Source organism: Drosophila yakuba, chromosome 3L (genome assembly GCF_016746365.2).
Source record: "Drosophila yakuba strain Tai18E2 chromosome 3L, Prin_Dyak_Tai18E2_2.1, whole genome shotgun sequence".
Lineage (NCBI taxonomy): Eukaryota > Metazoa > Arthropoda > Insecta > Diptera > Drosophilidae > Drosophila > Drosophila yakuba.
In genome coordinates, this window is record NC_052529.2 from 23,524,256 (window position 1) to 23,545,170 (window position 20,915).

General features: G+C 38.4%; 1 protein-coding gene and 1 long non-coding RNA gene across 6 annotated transcripts; one reads left to right on the forward strand and one right to left on the reverse strand.

Annotated features, from left to right (window-relative positions):
• Nucleotides 1-12,850: 12,850 nt before the first annotated feature.
• LOC120321569 lies at nt 12,851-13,530 on the reverse strand. The gene is made up of 2 exons (XR_005561268.1): nt 13,496-13,530; nt 12,851-13,205 (listed from the first exon to the last, which is right to left on the reverse strand). It is a non-coding gene; the product is annotated as an uncharacterized LOC120321569 (long non-coding RNA).
• A 1,250-nt stretch (nt 13,531-14,780) lies between these two features.
• Nucleotides 14,781-20,902, forward strand: LOC6535210. Of its 5 annotated transcripts, XM_015195607.2 has the most exons (8): nt 14,781-14,862; nt 15,000-15,154; nt 15,700-16,237; nt 16,287-16,463; nt 17,579-17,689; nt 19,102-19,246; nt 19,722-19,883; nt 19,938-20,902. In XM_015195607.2, exons 2-8 carry the CDS (start codon nt 15,151-15,153, stop codon nt 20,703-20,705), a joined length of 1,905 nt encoding a protein of 634 aa, XP_015051093.1. In that variant the 5' UTR covers nt 14,781-14,862; nt 15,000-15,150; the 3' UTR covers nt 20,706-20,902. The 5 variants fall into 5 exon arrangements, with proteins under 5 accessions (XP_015051093.1, XP_039229750.1, XP_039229751.1 ...); XM_039373816.1 differs by lacking the exon at nt 15,700-16,237 and having other exon boundaries at nt 14,784-14,862; XM_002095833.3 differs by having other exon boundaries at nt 14,806-15,154.
• The last annotated feature ends 13 nt before the right edge of the window (nt 20,903-20,915 follow it).

Here is a 20,915-nt window from a genome sequence, read left to right on the forward strand (position 1 = left end):
ATCGATTTTAGAGATACAATGTACCGGAGGCAGTCTACTAAGCAAACCTTCTAAACTCGGCATTACCCCTAGACTTAACATTCGATCGACCTACGCGCATAACCGCTTCTCTTGGCGATATTGGATAGAACCTTTGTTTAATAGGTTTCGCTTGACCGGTATCGATCGTGTGCTCAATTAACGTAGGCTTCCCCAGTCCATCTCGCTCAAACGAGGGAAATAGTTCCGTCACCGCATGTAATTCACGTTGTTGGGCAGCGTTTAGCTGAAGTTGGGTCACGTCTGTAATTTTATCTCTGATCTCGTTGACCTGAAAACTTAAAGATATTTGAAATGTCTTCCAAAAATCAATTCCGCAAAATCTTGAGTAATAGTTTTTACAAAAAAAGAAATTGGAAATTGGCTTTGAGTGCGTTATATTCGATTGGTAGAGTTATATATCCCGCTTTGTGCCTGCCTATATGCCTGCTTTGTGTCATCTGCAGTTTTAGCATTTGCATATGACTTGGTTAACCTTTGCTTCAAAATTCGCTGGGCTAGCTTATTGCTTGGCGATGGCAATTTTATTCGCACCACTATCTGGTAAGGCTTAGTAACGCTCATTCAACGGAGTAATATAGGTAAAGGGTCGGATGTCATTTCCTTTATGGACTAGAGAGGAAATTAATACTTGTTTGAGTAGTAGTTTTTGTGACCAATAACGTCTTAGACGGTCAGTGGACCAACATTTCGGACACAAGTCGACCTCATCTATAAAGATTTCTGCTCGTCGTCTAGTATATTCTTTTAACCGCTCGTGAAAAGGTCTAGTAAGGCTGTTCAAAGACGTGTCTGATGGGGTTGGAATATTCTGTCCGAGGCTAGGCTACAACCTAACATTCCAATCATCCGAATTAGGTTTTAGTGGCGCATATCCGGTCTCGAACGGCTCCGCACATCCAAGTTGGAGTTTTCAGAAGTCGGTTTACAATCTGGACAGCTAGGCTTGTACGTGTCCAGTTTCCCACATCCACAACAAAATACACGACGGGGTTTTAAACAATCATGATAACTATGACCCGCGCTGTCACAATTCCAGCATTTGGTTCAGCGAAGGGCATTTACTTCAACTTATTGGTCCTCCTCTTGATCAGCGTTAACGTCATCTTTGTACATTACTTCTTGAACCACACGCTAACGTGCCAATAGAAATCGTCGTTTTTATGGCATTCGCTACGTAAAGCACACAAATTTGCGATTGGCACATGTAAGAGTTCGTGCCTAAGCTCGGGCTTCAGATTTCTCTTGACCGCATCTACTAGGTCGGAATCCGACAAGCGGATACGCAGGTATCTGCATGACGTTTATGATGACGTTATCCCCCTGAAGTGGCACCTCTTCCACTCTAGCAGACGCACCGTGCGACGGGAAGTTAAGGTTTCTTAGGACAACAGTAATTTGTTCGGTGAGATTATCATAATGGAGATTAGTATGATTCAGTAAATATATAAAAGGTCGCCAGAGGGAGGAACGGTTTACAACAAAGGGGAATTTATGACTGATTTTAGCTACCTTTCCGTCTGCATCTATAACTTCCGGTCCGCTTTTGATATTGCCTCTGTCTACATATTGGTAATGTGACGACTGCGATTCGAGAGTCAAAACAACCCACCCCAGCCCTGAACCTAGCCGGCAAGTTAGTTAGACAGAGAATACTCTCGGACGTAGATAAACAGTCGTGTTCGTTACATACTAATTGGCGCCCAACGTCGGGCTTGAGCGAATTAAATTTTCGAAGGAATCTTAATTTCGTGTATAAAACTTGATTAAACAATCGAATAGTTAAGTTCCGAATAACCCTACGAATACCTCCACTTCTCAGTACTAGATGCCCACCCAAAACTTTGATATTAGTGTAAATAGTTATATTTATATTCTTTATCTCAAGGAAATGCTGGAATTGGCAGATATTAGTCAAACCAGACCGGTCATAAAAATATAAACAACGAGGTTGTATTACGTCAATCCGAAACAAGAAGTCAATAAGGAGTTCGAGTATGGAATGATAGTATTGTATTATTACACGTTTATTTCTTTAATATCGTTATTTCAAGAAGATTTTGTTGTACCAATATGCCTATTACAAGAAGCAGACCCTTGCTGTTAGCAACCTGAATGCACCGTTTGAAAAGATACAGTAGCTAGCGAAGTTCCGATCATTGAAACCACCTGTCGACACAGATTTCATAGCGAGTGTATATCCCAGTGGATGCTTAACAATGACAACTGTCCCAACTGTCGTAGAGCCTTTAGTTTAGACGAGCTCAACATGTTACCCACGACCAATAGCATAAGCTTAGCGCAACAGTCAACGACCCCGTCAATTCCGGTTAGTGTCAACAGCGCCGCGGACACAATTGCCCGCACTAGACCCAACACTCGAAGTCACATCCGTGATAATTCGGGTTCCTCCAATGCTCGATCAGGACCCCCAGCACAAAGTTTATGGAGAAATCCGTCAAACGCAACCCAGCGCACACAGACCGCTGCATTCTCTCGTCTGCCACGTGCGTCCACAGGAAGTGTGTCAAACAACCCCACAACTTTATCTGAATAACGACTTCATAACCTTATTAGCGAATCTCTAAATAATTTTCAAGAGACAATCTGAGCGTCGATTACCGAACTTTCTCGGTTAAATTTTACCGTGCTTAATGCTCAGTGTTATAAGAATTTTTAAAACCGTTGTAAGTTCCAGTTCGCACAGGATCCCAAACAGTTTTATAATTTCGTTAACACAACCAGATACCGTTCCTCGCTATTTTTTGAAAATACTACGGTAACATCGGAATAGGCATAAGCCGATCTATTTGCCAAGTTTTCTCAAACCACATATTGTACGTTACCTCATTCCGAACGGCCTTACTCTTACGTGGTATCAACGTCGAATTTAATATTCTGTCCCACACTAAACGAAAGCTCACTGCTTTATGATCTTCAGCGAGTTAAGCCTGTCTATTCGCCAGGTCCCGACGGAATTCCTGGCTGTGTGCTTAGATTCTGTGCGGAAGCCTTGTGCAAGACTCTACTAAAACTGTTTAACTTAACTCTGGAATCTACACAGTTCCTCCAAATATGGAAGGAGTCCTTTGTGATCCCTCTCCATAAAAAAGGTAGCAAATCGGATGCAAGCAATTACAGAGGAATCTCCAAATTGTCTGCTATCCCTAAGCTTTTTGAAAACGTTATCACTACTCATTTCCAACACCTTTGTAGGTCTATTATATCACCATGTCAGCATGGGTTCATGAAACGCAGATCAACAACTACTAACCTTCTGGAGCTAGCCTTCTTCGTGGATCCGGGCTTTAAATTTAATCTACAAACAGCGTTGGACTCTGTTAATCATTCACTTTTATTAAAAAAACTTGATTTATTAGGTGTCCCTGTTGATCTCCCATTGGATTCTAAGTTATCTGAAAGGCGGGACGCAACAGGTCGTCTTTAAAAATTCACTTTCTTGTATTCTCCGAGCCACATCTGGTGTCCCACAAGGGAACCTATTAAGTCCGCTCCTTTTTATCTTATTTATTAACGACCTTCCCTTAAAATTATGTATCCAGTATAAGGACATTTTTCGCCATTTGGACTTACAATCGGATCTCGATAGCTTTCAAACCTGGTGCCGTGATAACGTATTAAACTTAAATGGCTCTAAGTGTAAAGTTATGACCTTTTATCGTGCCAACTCAATGCACGCAACTTACACTTTAAGTGGGTGCTCTTTGGACAGAATAACACATGTTGATGATCTTGGTGTTCTTCTGGACCCTAAACTTAAATTTTCAGACCATTTTTCGTCTATTGTCAATAAGGCCAGAGGTGTGCTTAGTTTTATAAAACGGTGGTCAAAGGAATTTGATTATCCTTACATGACCAAAACCTTATTTATTTCTCTAGTTCGTCCGATCCTCGAGTACGGATCACCTGCTTGGAGTCCACAATATGAAGTTTACTCGGACCGCATCAAATCGGTTCAAAAGAACTTCTTACTTTTTGCCTTACGGCGCCTTAATTGGGATGCAAACCTTAGATTACCTCCTTATTCAAGTAGATTAATGTTAATTAACTTACCCTCCTTAGCTAACCGTAGAACGATGCTTGGAACAGCCTTTATTTTTAACCTTATTCGTGGTGAAGTGGATAGTCCCGACTTGGTTAGTCGGCTAAACTTCACTGTTTTAAGCAGATTTACTAGAAATTACGATCCGTTAATTTAAATCAATGTAGATCTAATTATGAGTTATGTGATCCCTACAGAGTATTATGTTCTGACTATAATAGATTCTATCCTATTTTCTCTAATTCTGACTCTCTGCCTATCTTAAAGCGATCAATACTAACGTATTTAACAAATTCTTAGATTTTACTAGTATATATATATTTCCTCGTTCTTCACTGTCTTCTATATCGCGTCTATCTCCCCGCGATTCGAGCCGTACGATACACGGCAGCGCCCCTCGGTCGGTTGGGCGGGAGGTGTGGCCGTGGGACTCACCCGTGGGGCTCACCCGCAAGACTAGGACACAGGTCCCAAGTGGAACGAACCGCACCCATTTCTTACAATGTTCGTTTGGTCGACAATCGCATAGTCAAACGGCAGTACGACCATGTCTGTCGACTGCAAAAGACATCATAAGCAGTGCAATGCGGACATAATCGCGGACCACGACCATTTGCCATTTTCCAAAGCAATCGAAGAACCTGACCCTGACCATCCCCATCGGCTTCGAAGACTGTCTTAATTAGCGATCAGCCATCAATGCAACCGCCGACAGCCGCGACACGTAGATTTGAGTTGGGCTGCAACAACGTGGAAGAGCAGACTGGATATCTAAAGGGATCCGGGACGTGATTAGAAGGAGGAACAATCTGAAGCCTCTGGCGGACCAGCTCACACAGAATCGTGATGAATAGCGCGAACTGTGCAGAGCTGTGAAAAGAGCGGCCAGAAAGGACAAACGAGCGCTACTGGATAGACTTGCGACAGACGCAGAACGAGCAGCCGGCGAGAACAACATGCGCTCTTTTTACCAGCAGATTGCACGGATTGCCGGAACCCACCACAGACGGAACCAACCAGTCAGAGACCTAGTAGGCAACCTCTTATCCAATGATGATGCACAGATCCGGAGGTGGCGCCAACACTTCATACGAATTAGCCACACCACATTACCAAACGTGGCTACGGACTATAGAAGCATTGCGCCACCAAGTGGGAATACCAGCAATAAAGAAGCTAAAGCGCAACAGGGCATACCAGCCGAACTGCTTTAAGTTGACACTCAGCTGATGGCTGATACGCTGCATCCACATTTCGCACGCATATGGGAAGGCGAGACTGTACCTGACTCCTGGAAAAGCGGAATCATCGTGAAGCTCCCCAAGAAAGGCGACCCTAGCGACGGCAACAACTGGAGAGGGATAACACTGCTCAACACTAGCTATAACGTCCTAGCTACACTGCTGAAAAAATCGAGTCAACAATCCGAGACGAACAGGCAGGCTTCAGACCACACAGGAGTTGTATAGATCAGGCAAACACACTACGCATAATAAGCGAGCAAGCTGTGGAATGGAGAGCTCCGCTTTACCTTCTGTTCATCGACTTCAAGAAGGCGTTCGACTCAGTTGAAAGGGCAGCAATATGGCGATCACTTGCAAGAAAGGCCTACCTGCGAACCTCATCGATGCATGACGATGCCAATTTGGCGGTACTGCACAACGGGAAAACAAGTGATCCATTCTAGAGCATTGGAATTCGGCAAGGGTGCCCTCTATCACCTCTACTCTTCAACATCGTGGTCGACGAGTTAATAAGCGAAGTATGCTCGTCCAACCGCGGAATTACGTGGAGCCTCACCAAACACCTTGAGGACTTGGACTATGCAGACGACATCTGTCTTATCTCTCGTAGTCTTGGCGATATACAGAGTAAAAGTGATAACCTCGGCAGGATAGCCAGCGGCGTCGGACTCGTACCAAAAACACAAGCTATGCGATTCAACCACTCCAACCAAGGAAACATCATCATACATGGTGTCTAAATGTGTGTTTAGACATGATAAGTAGACAAACTATAAATATGTTTTATTCATGGGCTGCCATAAACATGTCACGGGACAGCATAAGTGGCAACTACATTTAAGTACGATTGCAGTGGTCTATTGCCGAAGTGTCAAGAGATATGACCACGCGGAGGTGATTAGCGCGATCATAGGCCTCAAACATAGATTTAAGAATAAATCTCAGCTGCATTGACCAACGCAGACTGCAGCCTCTTACAAGCGCTGCATTATATAATTAGATGATGAGAACCTATGTAAGAATGAATAAAGGGCGATGCCCTCGCAGTAGCAAGTCAGTTAGATTTAAACACCCGAATTGAACTCATTAAGTGTACGCATTAGTTTATAGTGTGAACATTTTGGTCCTTCGAGAAATACTGTTGTTTTCCCCCACCAGTGGTAAGAAACACAGAATAAAAGACCACGCCTTAAAGTACTAGGACGATAAGGTGAAACATTGTGTTCTTGCTTTTCCTTGGCTGATCAATCAGCTGTGAGTCGAGACACAGCTAGGTCAACTGGGCGACCAATCAAAATTCCTCCAACGGATCACGCCAAAGAACATAAGCAGAAAGCACAAAAAAGTCACAGTGATTGTTTTCCCAAGATGTTGTCGGAAAGATCTGTGAAATTGATGCAAGACCATGGAGAGCTGCAAAACAAAATACTGCAAGCCATGAAGGACAAGGCATCTATACCAGCAATAGAAGCATTGGTGGACCAATTTACTACTAACAACAATGCGCTGGTAAAATTGGGAGTTGGCGATCATCAATATTTTAATGATAAAATATTTATTAAAACTATGGATGCTGTCAAGGCCTACAAGGAGTCGCAATTAAAGGTAGAAACACTTGAAGAGATAAATATACCAAGTGGATCAAAATTATCTGATTCCGCATCAGCTCGGAGCTCCAGTCCAGTTGATAATCTGGTTCAACTGGTGGACAGAAAAGCGAATAGGGTGAGGCAACAGTTGAGCCTAATCTACTGAACTAGTCAAGCAGCTTGCAATGATGAATGATTGGTCCAACATGACGGACACACTGAAACTGCTTGAAAACAAGTACGACAGAACTGCCTTTGATCAAGATGAGGCAGACATTCTGCAATCTGAAGTTTCCGCACTAGATATGGTACTTCAGAGGAAGTTGGAACAGTTTAAAAATTCCAACTACGACTTGCCAGAACTCCCAAAAGTGGGCCTTCCAACGTTCAATGGAAATACGAAGGAATGGCCAACATTTTACGAGCTGTTCTCCGAGCTAATAGATAGCAGGAAGGATCTCAGCAACACAAGGAAGCTGGGATATTTAAGAGCCTGCTTAAAAGAGAAGCTCAAATGGTGTTTAGCCATTTGATAACGGGATCAGCGGCTAGCTATGTAGCAGCATGGGAGCTTATGTGCAAACGCTATGAGAATAGCAGAAAAATATTCTCCCAACACTTCAACAAATTAATGGAACTGGAGGGCTTGCTGCCCCATGATGAGAAGAATTTAGGGAAGTTTTTGGATACTGCGACCGAGAGCATATTCATCATAAAGCAAAAAGGAAAAATATGAAGCTCTGCTGACGTAATTTTAGCAGAAATTCTGCTGCGGAAATTTTTGCCAGAACCCTTGCAGCTATATGAACAGCATGTAAAAAAGGCAAGAGGTATACAGTCCTTACAAGATGTACTGGAGTTTATTGAGCAACAATACAACTCAGTAAATGCCATTACCAAAAATACCGCTTAGCTTGCTACAAGAAAAGTGCAAGTTAGATCGTGTGCCTTTTGCTCTAAGGATGACCACGATATGATAAAGTGTCTCAAATTCAGAGCACAATCAATCGAAAAAAGAAAGGAATTCGTTCAAAAGAACAGCATGGGCTTTAGATGCTTTGGAAAGCATAATGCTATCGACTGCAGAAAAGAAATTACATGCAATCGGTGCTCCAAAAGACACAAGAGCCTTCTTCATGAAGACACAAAACGCAGTATCAACAGCAATAGCCTTAAGCAAGGCCAAGACACACTATTGGATACAGCTGTTGTTTTATTGAAAAACAAAGCTGGAGGTTACAACGAGTTGAGGGCGCTTATTGACGGTGGATCCCAGAAGACGCTGATTTCAGAGGAAGCAGCACAAATATTAAGGATTAAGGATATTAAGGTCGAAGGTATCTCCCAGACTACTCAATTATCAAAAAATAGTGTCCACCTGACGATCAAACCAAAAATTCCAAGCAGCTTCAAAGCATCAACCGAAGCATTGGTTTTACCAACACTCCATAGAGCCCTTCCCAGCAAAAAGTTTGATATTGATATCAACAAAGAGTGGAAGGGCTACAGGCTAGCAGATCCACGATTCAACGAGCCAAGCAGAATTGACTTGTTGATAGGTGTGGATCTAATTCCCCTGATTATGATGGAGAAAATAAAAACCGTGAATGGAATCTTGGGACAAAAAACCAGATTTGGATAGTGTCCGGAAATATAACTCAAGCAAAAAATTATAAGTGCCACTACAACAATAAATCTAAAGGACCTGGAACGCTTTTGGGAATTGGAAGATGAAGCCGATGAGACGATTACAGACAATGCAGAATGTGAAAGAAAATTCCAAGAAACAACTGTCATCAACGAGGAAGGCAGATTTGTGGTTTCAATTCCATTCCACAAAGAGGCAAAGCTGGGAGACTCTCGCAAACAGGCAATAGCATGGCTTATGCAATTAGAAAAGAAGTTTCAAAGAAACCCGAAGAACTGGGCTGCATACAACGAATTCATGAAAGAATACCTTAAGATGGGACATATGGAATCTGTAAAGACAAAGGGTCAAGGTAAATACTATTTACCCCATCAAGCAATCATCAGGCCTGGAAGCTTAACTACGAAGCTACGAGTAGTTTTTGACGCATCCGCAAAGACGACAAATGGACTAAGCCTAAATGATGTTATTATAGCTGGTCCTAAGATTCAAAAGGATATATTCGATATTCAAATTAAATGGCGCAAGTAAGTGGCAATATGTTATGGTAGCTGACATTGAAAAAATGTATCGCCAAATAAGGGTTGCTGCGAAAGACCAAGAATACCAATATATCCTATGGAGAGATGATCCAAAATTGCCGATCAGTGAGTTTAAGTTAAAAACCGTAACTTATGGCACATCGGCAGCACCTTTCTTAGCAGTCCGATGTCTACGAGAGTTGCCAGATCGCTTTTGCCAAGAGGAAGCGTCTTAGCAGAGACACTTAGAGACGACTTTTATACGGATGACCTCACAACTGGTGGAGACACAGTCAACGAGTGCCATGAACTTCAAAGGAAATTGAGACAAGTGATGGAGAAGGCCGGCATGCATCTGCGAAAATGCATCTGCGAAACGTATTTTAGCCGACATTCAGGACGACGGTGCTACGGAGAAAATCTGCATTGGGGAGAATGAATCGATCAAAACCTTAGGACTTCAATGGGATCCGAAGAAGGATATATTTACGTTTTCGGTAGAAAACCCAATGCTAACACGCATAACAAAGCGGTTAGTGTTATCACAGTTGTCCAGAATTAGTTTATTCCCTAACCTTTTGTTGTTTTTGAGATGTACCTATTTTCCTACCTCAAAAATTCGATTTTGTCTAGTAGGTTGCACCTATCTAGATTAGCCTGTTGCGCTTTTTCGATGCTGTTTCTAATTGCAAGTCTCTGAGCGTCGTTGAGTGAGTGTAAGGCTTATTTGGGTTGTATATTTGTGACTGAGTGTAATGTCTTATTACACTTTTCCGTGGCTCTCATGATAAGCTCGTCAACCTTTTTGTCAATTTTAATGCACCTAGCTATTTCCGTTAAGGTTCTGTGGAATCGCTCCACTTGCTCGTTTGAGATGCTGTGTAATGGGGTGCATTAACGATGTCAATTTCATATTGGTTTTTCAATAACGAAGTTTCGGTCTCCGAATTGAAGGATGCCTCATTATCGCAGTATATTGTTTGGTATTTCGGAAAAAATGTACCAATTGTAGTATGGGGCTGCTTACGTCAACTACGGCCCTAGAAGTTAATGGCTGCACCACTGCACCACTAAACTTGTGCACACAGGTAAAAATATATGTCTTATTCAGCATTTTGCCCGTATATGAGGTGCATGTCTTGCACTTTATAACTACTTCGTTGGTGAGTTTAGACATACATATTTTGAAAATAGTAATCCTGGAGGACTTGTTTAACATTTTCCTGGACAGCCCTGTAGGCTGTAGTGACAGTTCCTGGGCAGCCCTGTGGGCGCGGCTGTTCCCGCACGTAATAATTTCTCTCTGTTCATTACCATCTGTGATATCATTCACGAAGTTTTTGCAATACCAAAATTGGGTTGATGGAAAGTCCGTCTCTAAGGCATGCTCGATGTATGCTAGTGTGGGGAGATTGCAGTAAATAGCGTTGACAACATCTATTTTTACAACTTCTTTAATCAGTCCGAACAGGGAGTCTTTATTATCAAATAGATAATGTGTCGGTTTTTGGTACCGAAAACTGTAAAACGTCGCCGTGAGGGCTGGCTTGCTTTTTCCAGTTGTGTTCTTCGATGAATACTTTCCATCGTTTTATAAGCATTTGTATTCCTCTTGGACACAGCGAAGGTGAGAGGCTGATGGTCCTTAAAAATCCGGATCTCTTTGGTGTCGTATAGGTAATTTTGCAATTTCCCAATAGCCCAGACGATTGCTAATAACTCCCTTTCGTTTGTTGCGTAATTGACCTCGCAGTCTTTTAATGTGTGAGATGTAACAATAAAACCGAAAAATGTAACACTTTCTGAATTTAACACTGATGAATTCATACTTTCCTCCGTTTATGGAGAAAGAAGTTTTTTCGCGGTCTTTTTCGGCCAGATAAATCTGGTGGTACCCCGATTTTAAGTCTAGGGTAGTAGAAAATTTTGCCGTTCCTAAGTTCGCTAAAAACATAGAATTACTTGGCATAGGGTACCGATGGGCGATGGTTCGTTCATTCAGTTTTTTGATGTCGATCACCAGTCTTTTTATACCCGTTACTCGTAGAGTAAAAGGGTATACTAGATTCGTTGAAAAGTATGTAACAGGCAGAAGGAAGCGTTTCCGACCATATAAAGTATATATATTCTTGATCAGGATCAATAGCCGAGTCGATTTGGCCATGTCCGTCTGTCCGTCCGTCTGTCCGTCTGTCCGTCCGTCTGTCCGTCTGTCCGTCTGTCTGTCCGTATGAACGTCGAGATCTCAGGAACTACAAAAGCTAGAAAGTTGAGATTAAGCATACAGACTCCAGGGACATAGACGCAGCGCAAGTTTATCGAATCATGCTGCCACGCCCACAAACCGCCCAAAGCTGCCACGCCCACACTTTTGAACTATGTTTTGATATTTTTTCATTTTTGTATTGGTCTTGTAAATATCTATCGATTTGCCAAAAAACTTTTTGCCACGCCCACTCTAATGCCCGCAAACCGCCCAAAGCTGCCACGCCCACACTTTTGAAAAATGTTTTGATATTTTTTCATTTTTGTATTAGTCTTGTAAATTTCTATTAATTTCCCAAAAAACTTTTTGTCACGCCCACTCTAACGCCCACAAACCGCCAAAAACCGTCAGTGTTGCAGACTCCCCTTCGCACTTCCACTAGCTGAGTAACGGATATCAGATAGTCGGGGAACTCGACTATAACGTTCTCTCTTGTTTTTTCTGTTACCGTCGGTTCCTTTCCTTCCTTTTTTTGTCAACAACCCATGTTGGGCGGTTAAAAGGCGACCTAGAAGGCCGGATAATGCCATCCTTTAACAGCTGTTTGATTTCTGTGTTAACGAAATCCGCTGCTCCCATAGGGTACGTCTACGTCATCGATTTTTGTGAACTATACGGTATCGCATTCGTGGTATCTTAGCTGTCACGATACGTTTCCATACATAATTGCGTTGTTGTGTAGATCTAATGCCGCTCCTGCGTTAGCAAGTCGAACCCTATTATGGCATCAAACGTACTGATGGTATCAAGTAGAAAGAATGGGGCTGTTAGGCAAAATATGAGCATTACACACATTTTTTTTACTTTACTGGAGCCGTGAATGGAACTCACAGTGAATGGGGAGTCCTTTACGGGCTTTACATAATTGTTCGCCGCTCCATCTTTGAGTCGCTTAAGTCCAATAAGTCACTGTCGTTCTTATTCGCATTAAGAGCGGCGGCAGCCGCGTTGAAATCAATATTCTGATTTCTTTGCTCCACCGCCCTAGCATATTTGGCCACGAACATACTTCGTTCGATACTGGCCTCTGCATAAAATCTGGAATTGACTTTACTATAGGTAAAGGTGTATCGCACGGTGTTGCTCCCGGCTTTACGGCTACCCTCTGGTAGCTACCTCTGGTACGGCTACCTCTGGCGTTCTACACGCAAATTTTTTAATTGTTGATTAACGGCATTAATTTGATCCGCGAACTCGGCCCTAAGCCTCTGTTCTTGATTAGCCAATGCGGCCTGAACTAACATTTCGATTGGGGACACATTCATTGTGTATGCGTTTTTTTCTGACTGTGATAGTTGATGTCTGAGGTTCCCTGAGACGAGTTCTTCTTACCCATATGGGCCTGGGTAACTCATAAGGCCATTAATTGATTAACACTAAGCTCAAGTTATTGAGATGCCGAATATTTAATATTTTAATTCGGCAGAACTTGGCGTCTGAAAATTTGTATTTGGAGACGGCTGATAATAATTTGCTTTCATTTATGAGTCACATTGACAGTCGCACTTTATTGGAAATTTCATGTTAAGATTTAAGGTACATAAGTTGTTTATTTTATCTCTGTGTAATTTGAAGTTGTCTTAGACTTGGTCAGCCCACTTACATGTTTTTTGGGTTGTGGATTCTGTTTGGTTAGGTGCCAATTATGTTATTAGTACAATTCTATATATTGATTAGCCAAATTGGGTGACTTCTGGGAGGTCCCACGCAGCAGTCCCTGAATGGCAGGCCTGGCGATTATACGGGAGCTATGGTTTCCCTCGCAAAAGTCTTTGCGCGGGGTAGCAGGTTGTAAATCCAAATGTAGAATTGCCATGATTACGAAGGCTTCTGGCCTAGAGACACAGATAGCGTGATAATAAAAAGATATACAGCAAATATACGGCCGGAGTTTCGATCTATAAGCTTGTGCTCTTTATTAAAACAGTGGTATATGAAAACTAAAAACTTATCCAACTGTACTAGAGATAACCACGGCCGGCAAGCCGACCGCTCGTCCAGCACAGTGCTGACACTAGCATAAACAGCATATACATACTTGCTGTCACACTTGGCAACCAATGGGGATGGATTTGCATATAACACTCTAGGGTGGACTTATTACTGATCAATTGCCTTAACTTACATATATATATAGCTGGTAATGAGGATAAACTTGTTTGTTTTTTGGTTAAAGATGGATACATAAAAAAATACATTTTGTTTTGGCCTTGTTTTTATACATATATGTATAATTATGTATTTCACCATAAGCTTATTATAAAAAATTTACAAATTTGAAATACGTTTTTATATTTTGAGTGAAAATCGATTATTTGATTTGTTTGGATATACGAAATAAGTTCTAGTTATATGTTGAGAGTATACCAGATTCTTTAAAAAGTATGTAACAGGCAGAAGGAAGCGTTTCCGACCAGTTGAAATTAAACATACAGGCTCCAGTTACATAGACGCAGCGAAAGTTTCTCGATTCATGATGCCACGCCCACACTTTTAAAAAATGTTATAATATTTTTTATTTCTGTATTGGTCTTGTAAATTTCTATCGATTTGCCAAAATACTTTTTGCCACGCCCACTCTAACGCCCACAAACCACCCAAAGCTGCCACGCCCACACTTTTGAAAAATGTTTTGATATGTTTTCATTTTTGTAATAGTCTTGTAAATTTCTATCTATTTGTAAAAAAATTTGTGCCACGCCCACTCTAACACTGATAGTCGGGCAACTCGACTATAGCGTTCTCTCTTGTTTCATTTATATTTGTATCTATGACTATGACTTAATATACTTTTAACAAGCTACACTGCCTTCGGGGTTGTTATGCCACTACGTGCCAAGCAGTGCAGATTTGACATATATTTTATTTTAATTACTAGTGTAAGATAAACCATTATCTGTATTGCAATTATATATTCATTACAAATTGTAATAGAGAAGTTTTAAAACTCTAATTCATATATATATAGTTACGGCCTGTTGTTAAGCTAATAATCTTTTATATACGCTATTTTTGAAGAGATGGTAGCTGAGTTAGTGTGTAAGTAGTAGTGTGTAGTCTAAGTAAAAGGTGCAAGGGCGATAGTACAAAATAGAGAGAGACGAGCTTAGGTAAGGAAAGATAATCGCACAACTAAGGTGCCGTAGAGATAAATTGAGTCTATAATGTTGGCACTAAGCAAAAACCCCGACACTTGTGTTATAAAATATAAATGCAAAAAAGTATAACATTTTCTGATGAAAATATTATGTTAATTATAAGATTGTTGGTAAATGTTATTTGTGTTAACGGAAACAACTTAATTGACCGCAGAACCGCAAATAGAGAAAAGGTAAGGTTTAGTGGAAATTAGATATAACTAAAAAAAAGTAACTAGTTCTACTAAAAACAAGTTAAATAATTGAGCAGAGGTCACACTAATCTGATAACAACGTCAACCACATGTTGACTTCATCAAAATAGTTTGTTAGAACTTAGACCAGACCATTAAAGGTGTGATTCGTTTTGGTAGTGTTTTCAAAACATCCCCATATATATATTTTTTGAGATTTTTAATAACTTTATTTAAGTTATTATACGAAAGATATCAATATGGATCAATTAATAACATCGACTCTCAAAACTCGTAGACAACGTTCTCTTGGATTGCGTCTTTTAATATGTTACCTTAAGAAAAGTAACGTTAAATTAGAAGAAAATGTAAATACGTGGACGTCTTTATTAATTCAATCATGCAAATTGCCTGAGTTACGTTTATATGGAGATTTAATATTTTCAGCTATGGGTAAGTTTATAAATCAGGCAAAATTTTTTAAACGAAATCTAAAAAACCGCGCAAAACTACCAAGCCAACACTTTTGGAAAATAATTTTGATATTTTATATTGGTCTTGTAAATTCCTAATCGATTTGCCAAACCATATTTTTGCTAGGCCCGCTTTAACGCCTGCAAACCGCCAAACAGTTACGCTCTTTTACCTATAATTTTTATGATGCTGTGATACATTTTCAATATATTCGGAATAAAACTAACAAAGCTACGACGGCTTAAGGGAGGAAATAAAAAGCTACGCTACTACCGTAGAAATTCGTTTTACTATTGTTAATCGACACAACGTGGACTACCGTTAACAGTAATACGTTTTTATACTGTCAGCATGTATTTATTTTATTTTATGTGCTTGCATTATTTTCCGGTTTTATTTTATTTTATGTGTTCATATTATTTTCTTTTTTTTTTAAAGGGTATATATAAATGAAGTAGAAATATTAATAAACAGCGTTTTTGCCTATTCACTTCTATGGAATTTAAATCATTTTTACTTTTCAGCACTGCTAATTGACAGATTGCAGAGCGACGGTAATATGTCAAAAGCATTCGCATCTGCTCATTTATATAAAGTTATTGAATGCTTATCTCACAACGAAATATATAAAAACGAACGTCAAACTTTTGCTGCCTTACACACTATAAAAAAATGTCTTAAATATTACCCAAAAGGAATAAAAGCAAAATCATCAACAATTAAAAATATATTAGCATTATTAATAGACAACCGAAACGATGATGTTGTTTATCAATCTGGTGAATGTTGGCTTTTATTACAGAAGCTTCACGGTATTTCCGATAAGGAACATATTGGTAATATAATTGAATGGAAGGATTTTCAATTATCTCTGCTTAGTAATATCCAATATATTATAAATAGTACAATAGTCATGAATAGTCAGGAATTAGTTGACAGCCTATCAAAACCAAATAATTTTGGGGCTTTTACCTTTGAAGCTGTAAAAGATCCTTTTGAAAGGGCTTCACAAGCTTTTCGACGGATTTTTAATCTTATTGAATATCTAAAAATTGCATTAAGGTAAGAAAACGAATTTAACTTTCTATAATATAAACCAAAATATTTGCAGAAAACAATTTTTCAAAAAGTATATTTGCATACATCAAATCTTGGTTTTAATACAAAATGGACTGAAAGCACATGTAAACCAACAGCATAATTTACGAATTGATCATGCATATATTGAGACATTTTTGCCGCAAATGCATATCAAATTTTTGGAGCTATTGGAAATTGTCATTGAAACGTAAGTAACTGGAATTTGTAGATACCGTAAAATACCAAATCTAAATTGGTAAAACACGGTACAACAAGGACATTAAAATAACACGATGCGTAATGCCATACGATTTTTTTGCACACGATGGCTCTCTAGAAATTTTGTTCAAAAGCCAGAGAGCAGAGAGCTCTAGAGCCAGCAGCTCTCTTGTACGCATACAGCGACAGCTGACCACTGTATTGGTGCACACGTATGCACATGAATTGTAAAAATGGCAAAATATGCCCTTCATTTTAGAAGTTCTTTGACTTTAAATCTATATTATTTTTTATAAATTGCCACCACTTAAAAACTCTAGTTTTGCATTGCCTTAACAAAACAATTATTTAAATTCAACATAGAAATAATAATAGCACAATCTATGTACATATATGCATAATAATTTTCAAATATGATTTTATATTAGAATAGTTTTCATTAGAGTATTCAGCGTGCGACGTGTGAAAAATATAAGACGACAATGATTCTTCGGTGCTTATGTCCGCACTTCGTGCATCAATAAAATTAATTTTGCAATAAAAAGTTTCCATATTTTGATTTATTTTATAAATAATATTTTGGATTATGAATTATTTTTATGAAATATTTATTTTTTAAATGTAATTTCTTTTTTTTAAATTCTTTGTTTTAAGTTACAGTATTTTAATAATTTACTTTGTATACGTTTTAATTATTTATTATAGTTATTTAGTCAAATTACTAGTATAAAAATAACCAATTTTCAGTATTTAAAATGCAAATAAGATTCACTTAAATTATTTTTTTATATTTTTTTTTGATATTTTTATAAAAGCGCGCAATTATGGGTGGTAAGAAATGCTCTACGAGTAACGGGTATAAAAAACTTCTTTCAAACTTCTGCAAAACCAATGTATGGCCGTTACGCATCTTGTTATTATAATGTCTTTGGTACATCTGTGAATTCAGCAGAATGCTGGGTGGAAAGAATTTTTGGAACTTCGATTCCGTGTAAATCAATCGAACGTGAAAATGAAACAATTTTTTGGAATTTTGAAAAGCTCTAAGATTTGTATTTGAAAGGGAAAAATGTATGTTATATTAATTTAGCTATTAATTTATAGATGTTATACACACCTCAGGATGGACTATCGGCTTGTTTTAAATATTTTATTGGATGGTCTAGAAAAAAAAAGGAAATCAATGTTTCTAGAAGCAAATTCAAAGGATGTTTCGTAAGTACTACTAGCTAATTTTTGTAACTTTACCGAGGTAAGTAAATGTGACAACAGCACCTTTAACGTAAAAAATTTCGGACATCATGTTTTTTGACAATTATTACCAACAACATTTTCAATAAGTTTTTATAAATAATGTAACTTGCTTAAATTCCTGCACACTGCCTATAAAGGATAGATTTTTTGAAGTTTATTGCCAATTTTGTTGAATGTATAACAAGAGGGAATCCGTTCTTCCAATTTCTCGACTATCGGATACCACTTTCCTTGAAGTGCGCGAGATGACAAATAACTAGAGGTTTAATTTGGTATGGCAAACTTTTAGTAAGAAATTTATTATTAGCTCCATCTAGTTGTCGATGGTCTCTTCAGTTCGAAAATTAATTATTCACAAAAACTGGTATTTATGTTGCCCATGTGCGTTAAGTAGGCATATATATATATATATGTTGTTATGTGTTAAGACATACTTATACAGAACAGTAAAGAGCCTATTGGCGTAACATAGAAACGCTCGTTAAACCTCTGCCTATGACAACATCACACCGAATTTGTTGAGCATTGCGTTTTTGAAGTCCTCCAATGCCGAACAGCACGCTGACTGCGAATAAAAAACTGCCAGTATAGTAAACAAGCAGTCGGGCTTATTAATATTCTCTGCTTTTCAGCTTTTTCTATTTATTTCTCTTTTTCATTTTCATAACTTAAATATAGCTTTATAGTATAAAAATATATCGGGTGAACCTAGATATATCTTAGACTGTCGGTTTGTCCATAATAATTATTTTTAAAGAGTTCACTTGCGAATATTTACCAAAATTACTCCCTTTTTTCTTTTCGTGTAGCCTTCTTCGTCTTTTCCTTTTTATACCCGTTACTCGTTGAGTAAAAGGTATACTAGATTCGTTGAAAAGTATGTAACAGGCAGAACAAAGCTTTTCCGACCATTTAAAGTATACATATTCTTGATCAGGATCAATAGCCGAGTAGATTTGGCCATGTACGTCTGTCCGTTTGTCTGTCTGTCTAACCCACTCTAACGCCCACAAAGCTTGTAGCTTGTAAATTTCTATGGGTTTGCCAAAAAACTGTTTTCCACGCCCACTATAACGCCCGCAGACCGCAAAAAACTGCCACGCCCGCACTTTTAAAAATGTTGATATTTTTTCACATTTTTGTTAGTCTTGTAAATTTCTCTCGATTTGCCAAAAATCTGTTTTGCCACTCCCACTCGAACGCCCACAAACCGGCGAAGACGGTCAGTGTTGAAATTTCTCTTCGTACTTCCACTAGCTGAGTAACGGGTATCAGATAGTCGGGTAACTCGACTATAGCGTTTTTTCTTGTTTTATTTTCAAATGTACAAATTTATACAATTTATACAAATTTTCTAACTTTCACATTTTAAGGAATATGCGTGTAGTCGTGTATAGAGTTATATCCTTATGGTGCTCTACTCTACAAGAAGGAAGCCATTGCGAAATTATTGAGGATACTCTTATCAAAGAATTGTTGGGTGATATGTTATCGCGAGTCCCAACTTCAATAAAAAATGTAAATATTGTTTTTATACTGAGTACTGGAGTTAGATTTGTATATTTTTTTTTTTTGGGAAGGCGTCATCGACTGCGTTACCATTCCAAACCTATTTAATTAAAAAAATTCCTCCATTATCGATAATTAAAATGGTACCGAAGAAAAAACATTAAACTAAACAAACAAAAAATTTGAATAATGCAAAGAAACAACGAAAAAAGTATTAACAGTATTTTTGAAGCGTTTTTAATTACTAAAGCTTAGAGTTAGTTTATTTTATTATCTATAACTAAAATAAGCTTAAATGGATTAGCGTGCATCACGGCCTAAATTTGGATAATTTATATTAGGACAAATATTTCGAGATTGTTCTATTTTATTGGTCATTAAATTAATGACCAAATTAAACTAATAAATAAGCTTAGCAAAGTATCGTCGTAACCATATTAAGCAATCACAATACATTTTATTAATTTTTTTTAACTTAATCCAGGAAAGCGGACCACACTTGGAACAATCACCTGAAACTCTATTTTCGATGCTGAAATTTTCATTATGCAATAAAGACTATGACGAGCTTCGTCACCAAGCACACTCTTGCCTACAAAAGTTCTTGTTATCGTCTGGTCATTTGATAAAGCAACAACTTTTAAAGGAAAGTATAATTCACGAGTGGTAACAAGTTATAACTAAAACTTATGTATTACAGGAGGTGCACAACACCTTATTGGAAATTTCTGTTCAAATGCATTCTCATCCTACCAAAGAACCAAAGAATAAAGAATTAAACGGGCACCTGGAAGTTTACAAGTCTTTCACAATTTTATTAAAATTGCGAAACTATAGATGTCCTACGCCTTCTGAAATTATAATGACTCTTTTACACGAATCCCGATTATTCAATGATAGCATTCAACTTAAGCAAAGTCATAGTTTAAACTTCTTGGAACTGATGCTTCATCCTCAAAAGGCGGATATTCATTTTAAAAGTGTTGACAATTTACGGAGTATACCTTTAAGGCACACAAACTTTCCAACAAATCAAACGAAGAGTGGACACGATTTGTTACAAACGGTCAATAGTGCCAAAGACCCATTGATGACGACCTTTACAACAATTGAAAATAATGAAGATAACCAAAAAGACACTGGGTATGATAAAAGTTCTTTGAGTGAAGAGAAACCTTTTGAAGATGTTTCTAAAAATTACTTTAAAGAATTAATTGCTGAGGACAAAACAAAAAATTTAAAAGAACTATTAGATGACCCTTTGCTCTCATCAAAAAGCAACAGCTTGGAGAATTTAGAAGAACAAACTGATGGAATTATGAATGGCACTAATCTCAACTCTGATTTAATTTCATCCTGCTGCAGTGCTAAAAATACTGTAAAAATAATTCCTTCGAACATGAAGAAATTAGATGATGCTGAAATGATAGCCGACCTGGAAGCAATATTCGTTGGTGAACTTTTATGAAAAAAAAAAAGATTACTTTTGTATGCTTTATTTTTTTTTGGCCGTCTGCGTATTTTTTCCCGCGGAATAATACTTTAAAATATGATTATACATATTCTTTTTTCTGATTCCGTAAGCCTAGTTCTCAGCAAAATGGATATTTTTCGTCGGTATATTTTTATCTTGAGCGTAAATAAAATTTCAACTTTAATAAAAAATCAGATTTTCAAA